Here is a 10,000-nt window from a genome sequence, read left to right as displayed (position 1 = left end):
TTTAACAGACGGCCTTTTCGTCCATTTTTACCCTGTGTAGTGACAGGTAATGTAAGATCACTGAAAAATAAAATTGATGAACTGTTTTCACTGTGTCGTTTTAATAGTGACTATCGTCAAGCCTCCATAATAGCGTTAACAGAGACTTGGCTATCTCCTCACATACCATCATCATGTTTTAATATTGAACAATATTCACTATTTCGAGGAGATCGGACTAAAGTAAATAAACGAACTGGGGGTGGGGTGTGCACGTATATTAACAACAAATGGTGCCACCCCAATAACTGTCAGATAAAGAAAATGTATTGTGACGATTATATTGAATTTATTGCTGTTTCGTCACGACCATATTATCTACCCGGGAATACACTCATGTCATCATCATCAACGTCTACATTCCACCATCATCAGACAACATCCACAGCGAAAAATATTTTGAGGAAAGAAATACAGGAAATTCAAATTAAGTCACCCGATGCCGTATTGATGGTCACTGGCGATTTTAACCAATGTAACGATTTTACTCTCCCGGGACTTCATCAATACGTGGACTGCGAGACAAGGGACAAAAAAAAACATTAGATTTATTCCTGTGTAATATTAAAAATAGTTATAAATGTTTACCCCGTGCCCCATTAGGTTTATCTGACCACTGCATGCTCTTGCTACTCCCCACCTACCGCCCTGTTTTTAAACGTGTAAAACCAGTAAAGAAAAGTGTACAGATCTGGAACGGAAGTGTGTGTGAAGATATGCGTGGTTGTTTTGAATGCACTGACTGGAATGTTTTTATCGAATCATGTGATAGTGTGGATGAGCTGAATGACTGTGTGAGTGAGTATTTAAAATTCTGTGAACAGCTAGTGTCTTGTAAAAAAGAAATAAAATATTATCCTAACAACAAGCCTTGGATAACAAAAGATCTAAAACTTTTATTGAACCAAAAGAAAACTCTCTTTACTAGTGGAAACAAAAAAGATCTGAAAACAAAACAAAAAGAGATAAAGAGAGTAATATCTAGTTGTAGAGACAAGTACAAAAATAAAATTGAAAAATGCTTTTCTTCTGGGGATATACGGGACACGTGGCGGGGGCTTAAAACTGCTGTTAACTACAATCCAAAGCCCACGATTATATCAGAAGATATCGAAATTGAAACTCTAAATAAATTTTATTCACGTTTCGACACAGCAAACAAATTTGATATTGAAAATGAAAAACATAAATTAGGCAGGGCTTTGGAAGATGAAATGACTATTGAGGTCAGTGAAGAAGAAACGAGATTCGTATTTTCGAAACTAAACGAGAGGAAGGCTGCTGGGCCGGATGGATTGAAAGGAAAATTATTAAAAGAATGTGCCCATCAGCTTTCCCCATTTATACACATATTTTTAACTGGTCCCTCCAATGCGTTTCGATCCCTGAAATTTGGAAAACTTCAAAAATTATTCCTGTTCCAAAAAAAAGAAAAACTTGAAACTATGAACGGTCTCAGACCTGTTGCACTGACTTCAATAGTCATGAAATCTTTAGAAAAACTTGTTCTTGTTAAAATTAGGAATCAGTTTATGCCATTGAGTGATAGTCATCAATTTGCTTACAAACCAGGACGTGGCGTAGAGGATGCCATTTTGCTGTTTACAAACAACATCTACAGGCATCTAGATCACGCTAGGAGCTATTGCAGATTGCTTTTTGCAGATTTTTCTTCAGGGTTCAATACAATGCAACCTCAGTTGGTTGTTCAAAAATTGACTAGTCTGAATCTAAACAAGTATATAATTGCTTGGGTGCTCGAATTTCTTACGGAGAGAGCACAATATGTTCAATTAGGACAAAACAAATCTTCCTGTATATCTACAAATACTGGTGCTCCTCAAGGTTGTGTATTGTCCCCTGTAATATTCACAATATACACGAATGACTGTAGAAGTCAAAACCTGAGTGTACCTTTAATAAAGTTTGCAGATGACACCGCTCTTCAAGGCCTCATAACAAATGGCAACGAAGTGGCTTATAGGCAAGAAATTGATAGATTTGTGTCTTGGTGTGATGCCCACCACCTAGAGCTTAACATAAGCAAGACAAAGGAGCTAGTGATTGACTTTAGGAGAGTGAAGGAACCGATAGAACCGTTAAAATTAAAGGACCAATTCGTCCAGCGAGTTCCTCATTACAAATACCTTGGTGTAACGATTGATGACAGGCTCAAGTGGGATGAACACTTGAAAATAATTAGGCATAAGATGTGCAGACGTACATATTTTTTATCAAAACTCTCTCAGTTTAGAATAGATAAAACCCTCTGCACATTATTTTAAAGAGCAGTAATTGAAAGTGTTTTGTCATTTTGTATAACAGCTTGGGGAGGCAATTGCTTAGCAGTGGAAAGGAACAAAATAAATTCAAATATTAAAAAATCCATTAAACGCTATATAAATGATGTTGACGATGTAGATCTTTTATACGAGAAATTTTGTATAAATAAAATAACTAAAATATTAAATTACCAGTATCATCCACTAAGACCATCAATTATTATGTCAGAAAGAAGTGGTCGCCCTTTCTCTATTTCAACGAAAACAGAGAGACACCAAAAATCTTTTCTGCCGTCCAGTATTAGGCTTTATAACAACAAGCAATAATCATTTTATATAATAATTTCTCATTTTTACTTTTAAAAATATAAATATTAATTTATTAATTTATTTGTTTTGCAATCTTTTCAATTTATAGTGACAGTTTTAACTATTATACAGTGTTGAAATTATTCATATTATAAAGTGCAGCTCTGGTTATAGAGCTGCTCCTTTTTAAAAAAAAATATATACATCCTATTTCCATTGTATTTTTATCTTATTGTGTAAATTATAACACGTCTGTACAAAAAATTTCCTTTTTGGGATGCAATAAAGTATTATTATTATTATTACTACTACTACTACTACTACTACTACTACTACTACTACTACTACTACTACTACTACTACTACTACTACTACTACTACTACTACTACTACACTACTACTATTATTACTACTACTACTACTACTACTACTACTACTACTACTACTACTACTACTACCACTACTACTACTACAATTACTACTACTACTACTACTACTACTACTACTACTACTACTACTACTACTACTACTACTACTACTACACTACCACTACTACTACTACTACTACTACTACTACTACTACTACTACTACTACTACTACTACTACTACTACCACTACGACTACTACTATTACTACTACTACTACTACTACTACTACTACTACTACTACTACTACTACTACTACTACTACTACTGCTACTACTACTATGATTACTCCTACTACTACTATTACTACTACTACTACTGCTGCTACTACTACTACTACTACTACTACTACTATTATTCACTACTACTATACTACTACTACTACTACTACTACTACTACTACTACTACTACTACTACTACTACTACTACACTACTACTACTACTACTAACTACTATACTACTACTACTACTACTACTATACTACTACTACTACTACTACTACTACTACTACTACTACTACTACTACTACTACTACCACTACTTACTACACTACTACTACTACTACTACTACTACTACTACTACTACTACTACTACTACTACTGCTACTACTACTATGATTACTCCTACTACTACTATTACTACTACTACTACTGCTGCTACTACTACTACTACTACTACTACTACTACTACTACTACTACTACTACTACTACTGCTACTACGACTACTACTACTACTACTACTACTACTACTACTACTACTACTACTTCTCCTGATACTACTATTACTACTACTACAGTTACTACTACTATGATTACTACTACTACTACTACTACTACTACTATTACTACGACTCCCACTTATGTTGTTGTAGTAGCAGTATTAGTAGTAGTAGTAATGGTAGTAGATAGTAGTAGTAGATAGTAGTAGTAGTAGTAGTAATCATAGTTGTTAGTAGTAATTGTAGTATCAGGAGCAGTAGTAGTAGTACGAGTCGTAGTAGTAGTAGGAATATTAGTTGTGGTAATCATAGTAGTAGTAATTGTAGTTGTAGTAGTAGTAGTAGTAGTAGTAGTAGTAGTAGTAGTAGTAGTAGTAGTAGTAATAGTAGTAGTAGTAGTAGTAGTAGTAGCATTAATTGTAGTGTTAGTAGTAGTCGTAGTAGTCTCAATAATAAGAATAATAGTATTATTATTATTACTATTATTATTATTATTATTATTATTATTAGTAGTAGTAGTAGTAGTAGTAGTAGTAGTAGTAGTAGTAGTAGTAGTAGTAGTAGTAGTAGTAGTAGTAGTAGTAGTAGTTGTTGTTGTTGTTGTTGTTGTAAAAGTGATAGTAGTAGTAGTAGTAGTAGTAGTAGTAGTAGTAGTAGTAGTAGTAGTAGTAGTAGTAGTAGTAGTAGTGGTAGTAGTAGTAGTAGTTGGTGTTGTTGTTGTAGTATTAAATGTAGTTAATGTTTTGCCGCTTTTTTTTGGTATAGGTAGTAGGAGGAGAGAAACGGGGCGTCAGATTGGAGAAAAGCAAGATGGTAGAACTATCGCATAATGTAGAGAAAAGGTAGAGCACTAACCGGCGGGTGGGCTGGGTAAGGTTTGCATCCGTCTTTTGAGAAGACAAAGGGTGGAATATCAACTGTTATCGTGACGGGCTGTGGAAAAGATGATATGAGAAAAGTGAAAATGTTTGTGTTATTTTCCTATGTGGCGCCCGCTATATTATCATGTGCGGCTATGTGGTCTAGTGGTATGACACTCGCTTTCGGATCGAAAGGTCCTGGGTTCGAGCCTCGCTCGGCGCATAGTTGAGTCCTTGGAAAAGGCTCTTTACTCACTTTCTCTCACCGTACTCAGGTGTAAAATGAGTACCTGGCCGTTAAAAGCGTTGTCTTTGTCAGAAAAAAATGTAATATCACCTAACAGGCGGCATGTCCCGTCCTACATGTTAAATGTTGCTGTTGACCAGGGACCCCTTGTAAAGCGCTTTGAGCACATTTAGTAGTAGTAGTAGTATCGTTCGGCTACACTTCTATGTTCAAGGTATCAATCCAGGTTCTGAAGTCATCATCACATTTGTTGATGGTTTCAAATCCCCCTTCAAGTTTTGTCTCTGGGCAATCTTAGTACGAGGTGTTTTGCATCTTGTGGTGCTTGGTTGCACTTTGGGCATGTTGGTGATTCTTGGAGCCCCCATTTGTACATGTTGGCAGCTGTTTAGTGGATATTGCGCTATATAAAGCTCGATTTTTAAATATTTTTTTTTTACACCTTGCTGTAAGATGTTTTTAGTTTCACTTACAGCATGTTTGGAGACAGATGGCCTATTGGGTTCATTTGGATTGGATATTTTCTTGCATTTCAAGGGAACGTTGCCTTCTGGCGTCTGTTCCTGTTTGCGTTTGATTCCCATGTAGAGCTGAAACTCTCGCAGGGTTTTCTGGGTAGGTAAACGGAGATGGAAGAGAAGGGGGAGGACCGGGATGGGGGGGGGGGGGGGGGAGGAGGAAGAGGAGGAGGATTAAAAGCTGTGTTGACTTATCATCATCATCATCATCATCATCATCATCATCATCATCATCATCATCATCATCATCATCATCATCATCATCATTATCATCAATAACATTATCATCATTATTATTATGATTATGATAAATAGTATTATTGTTATTATTATTATTATCATTATTATTATTATTATTATTATTATTATTATTATTATTATTATTATTATTATTATTATTATTATTATTATTATTATTATTATTATTATTAAGATTATTCTTCTCCTTCTCCTTCTTCTTCTTCTTCTTCTTATTATTATTATTATCATTATCATTATTATTACTACTACTACTACTACTACTACTACTACTACTACTACTACTACTCTATTCTACTACTACTACTACTACTATTACTACTACTATTACTCCTACTACTCTACTACTAACTACTACTACTACTACTACTACTCTACTACTATACTATCTACTACTACTACTACTACTACTACTACTACTATACTACTACTACTACTATTGCTACTACTACTACTATACTACTACTACTACTACTAACTACTACTACTACTACTACTCTACTACTACTATACTACTACTACTACTACATACTACTACTACTACTACTACTACTACTAACTACTACTACTACTACTACTACTACTACTACACTCACCTACCTACTACTACTACTCTACTACTACTACTACTACTACTACTACTACTACTTACTACTACTATACTACTACTACTACTACTACTGCTACTACACTACTACTACTACTTACTACTACTACTACTACTACTACTAACTACTACTATACTACTACTATACTACTACTACTTTACTACTACTACTACTACTACTACTACTACTACTACTACTACTACTTACTACTCTACTCTAACTACTACTCATATGATCTAACTAACTATACTACATACTACTACTACTACTACTACTACTACTACTACTACTACTACTACTACTACTACTACTACTATTACCTATTAATAACCATAACAATACCGATGAAATGACAGTGATGGCGATAATGAAAAAAAAACAAACCCAAAAAAACTGCCTCTCTACCCTTCCTCACCCCTTCTTTCTCTCTCTTCACACACACACACACACACACACACACACCCACACACACACATATAAACACACGCGCACAATCACACTCACACACAAGAGGAAACCGTCCTTCCTACTTACTCGGTGCTTCTCATTTTCCAAGTTGAAGACGCCCACACTGAAACGCCTCCCTTTCTGAAATAGAACGTTACACACTTTGAGCTTTCATAGAAAACAATATTAACTAAATGTGTTTAACTCACTCAATCCTAGAGCTTTTTTGTTGTTTTTTTTTTTTTTTTTTTTTTTTGCTACTTTTCAAAATTGGAAAATATGTATTAAAAATGAGCATGTGTATAGATAGTTTTCTTCAGCTACCGTTAACATGTAAAAACCTAAAACATTAGCTTTGATACTACGCCTATAATGTGTCTCTTTAAAATGTAATAAATAGGCATGGGGTAAAAGTAACCAGGGTAAACTAAGGGTCTAGCGGCTCTTATCTTTATTCTAACTATTTTGTCCGTGACCGACCTCTTAATCCGGAAGACGGCAGAGGACGGGTCTTCGGAGTCGGTCTCCTGTCTGGGTTAGCCCCTAGATTCTGCCTATACTAAAGTAATTGGATTCAATAGTTTGATGTCACTTCGCCCAGCAACGGCGGCCATCGTGGTTCTAAACAAAGTAAATCGGTACTCCTTATTATTCATGCTGGCTAGAACGTTTCATATGTCTTGTGATCAGAATGTGTAAAAGTCAAAACATGATCAGATTTATAATGGTTTTTTTTCCTCTGGATACGCTTTTATGCTCGTCGGAGAAACATTTCATAAGGGCGTCCGCCATTGTTCCGATAGTTTAGAGCCAGTTACTATGTTACCATGCGTCATTACGAGGAAAGTGACGTCATGACTGTTGTAGCGTAGTATGCCATCTTTATAATGTAGCCAAAGCGACCCGACCCGCCTAGAATGTAACCTATTCAAAATTAGTACTTCGATGTGGACTGGTTATATATGCACACTTCCAATGATTTAGGAACCAAAAGAGTGGAGGGTTTGATGTCACGTTTTCTTCCCTATAACAGTCATAAAACATGGAGAAGAATTAAAGAAACTGTTATAGATCGTTCGAAGATGACGTCACTCAGGTCTTTGTTATTGTTTCTTGCCATCCGCGTTTATGAGTAAAGCTGACTGAACTGTATTAACCTGACTATAAACGTTCATGGATACACACAGTTTTGTGTGATGGTCCGTTATACTTCCGGATGGCAATGTTATGAGCTTCTTATCTTAGCCAAGCGCATACTATTTATTGATAGTATGCGTTTGGCTAAGAAGCTCATAACATTGCCATCCGGAAGTATAACGGACCAACACACAAAACTGTGTGTATCCATGAACGTTTATAGTCAGGTTAATACAGTTCAGTGAGCATTACTCATAAACGCGGATGGCAAAAAACAATAACAAAGACCTGAATGACGTCATCTTCGAACTATCTATACAGAGAAGTGATAAGACATGGAACGAGATAAACAAAAAGTTAGCTCAGGATATAGAAGGATGGAAACTGTTTGTCTGTGGCCTAAACCCTGACCCAGGGTGAAAAAGGCAATGATGATGATGATGATGATGATGATGATGATGATGATGATGATGATGATGATGATGATGATGATGATGATGACAGTCATAAAAAGCTAGACACAATTTCTCACCGGCTTAGGATTGATTCGAGAGATCTTGAGCGAACTTTGAATCCGGCTGTTGAACCCTCCCTTCTTGGACTGAATGGAGTCAAACAAAGATAATAATTCTAAGCGTAATTGTAAAGCGCTTTGAGCACGTTAAGTGGATATTGCTCTATATCAAAGCTTTTCTCTTTTTTTAAAAATCGTATAATGAATGCAATTCACGTCACTCAGCTATTTTGTTTTTATTATCAGGAAAAGAAAATATTCAACCAATCATATGTGACCTCTTGCCTCAAAACGGTATTATGTCGGAATGATTAAGATGCTAAAAATTGAGTTTATTTCTAGAAATATCAGTGTTGCAATGAGTTTGTATGGTTTATTGAAGAGAAAGAATATCCTATTTTAGAATGCTAAATAACAATAACTCAAATTTTAGACCAGTTTATCATTAATTTGGATTTTTTAGCATCTGGTTCATCCCGACATAATACCGTTTTGAGACGATGGGTCACATATTGTAAATGTTTAAGGGCTAACCCACACCGGAGACAGACTCCGACGACCCGGCACTGCCGTCCTCTGCCGTCTTCAGTATAAAGACGTCGGGCACGGACAAATTACTAAGAATAAAGAGAAGAGTCGCTAGACCTACCCATACCAAGCTCGAAAAAAAAAAAAAAACAGCAGAGGACGTCGGGTGCTTGGTATGGGTAGACCAAGCGACTCTTCTCTTTATTCTTAGTCTTAGTATTTATTTGTCCGTGCCCGACGTCTTTATCCGGAAGATGGCAGAGGACGGCAGTGCCGGGTCGTCGGAGTCAGTCTCCGGTGTGGGTTAGCCCTTGGTAATGCTATGACTAGTGCTAGTGCTAGTACGATTGATCTGGTGGGTAGAACTGGCGAGTATTTAATTAAACGAATCCCATTGACAGCAATAATCCATTCTTTTTAAAAAAGGGTTGGGAATCAACATACAAATTAACTTAAAGGCATACACCCCCACAAAGCAACTGGCCCTGATCTAACACCCGGTAGACTTCTTAAGGGTCTGGGCCACAGAAGTGGCCCCGATTTTGACGGAAATTTTCACTGCCTCCCTTCTTTCCCTAGACAAGGTACCGGAGCAATGATGGAAACAGGCACTACTTAAACGGCTATTCGAGAAAGGCGACAAGACTAGAGTGTGCCGCCAAATTTACAGTCCGGTCTCTCTGACCTCCATATATTGCAAATTACTCGAACATATTATGCATAGCAAACATTATAAGCCAACTTGTACAAAACAACGTCCTTTCATAATATGGTCCGTTACACTTCCGGGTGGCAATGTTTTGATCTTCTTAGCAAAAACGCATACTATCTATAAATATCCCCGCAAACAATGCGGACCTCCACTAGTAAAATCAACGTATCTCTGTGATAGTTGTTAAAAGTCGAGATAAATAAATTTTAAAAAAATTTAAAATGTCCTTGATTCATCCCATAGGGGAAATAACTTGTCTCTAGGGTCTATTCCAAGGGAAGACTGCATGGAATAACCCAGGTGTCAGCCGCAGTGCAGCGCCGCAAATTGAGCTGAACTAGGGCGAGGTGACTTGCTCAAGGCCACACAGCACAGCGCAGCGGCGGCGGGTGAT

The 10,000-nt window shown here is 36.6% G+C and overlaps 1 protein-coding gene across 1 annotated transcript in view; it reads right to left on the bottom strand.

The window, feature by feature from the left end:
• LOC144980672 (uncharacterized) overlaps positions 1-10,000 on the bottom strand; it is a 34,461-nt gene that overhangs the window by 4,240 nt on the left and 20,221 nt on the right. Inside the window, exons 8-11 of the mRNA XM_078928351.1 lie at positions 8,385-8,453; positions 6,803-6,856; positions 5,358-5,495; positions 4,633-4,710 (exon numbers count right to left, since the gene is read on the bottom strand). Of these exons, the coding sequence (XP_078784477.1) occupies positions 4,633-4,710; positions 5,358-5,495; positions 6,803-6,856; positions 8,385-8,453 (339 nt within the window). The remainder of the gene's footprint in view (positions 1-4,632; positions 4,711-5,357; positions 5,496-6,802; positions 6,857-8,384; positions 8,454-10,000) is intronic.

Source organism: Berghia stephanieae, chromosome 10, assembly GCF_034508935.2.
Source record: "Berghia stephanieae isolate SIO BIC M18660-M18661 chromosome 10, UCSD_Bste_1.3, whole genome shotgun sequence".
NCBI classification, from domain to species: Eukaryota; Metazoa; Mollusca; class Gastropoda; order Nudibranchia; family Aeolidiidae; genus Berghia; species Berghia stephanieae.
The sequence above is the reverse complement of the archived record's forward strand: the minus strand, read 5'-3'. Positions and strand labels throughout refer to the sequence as shown.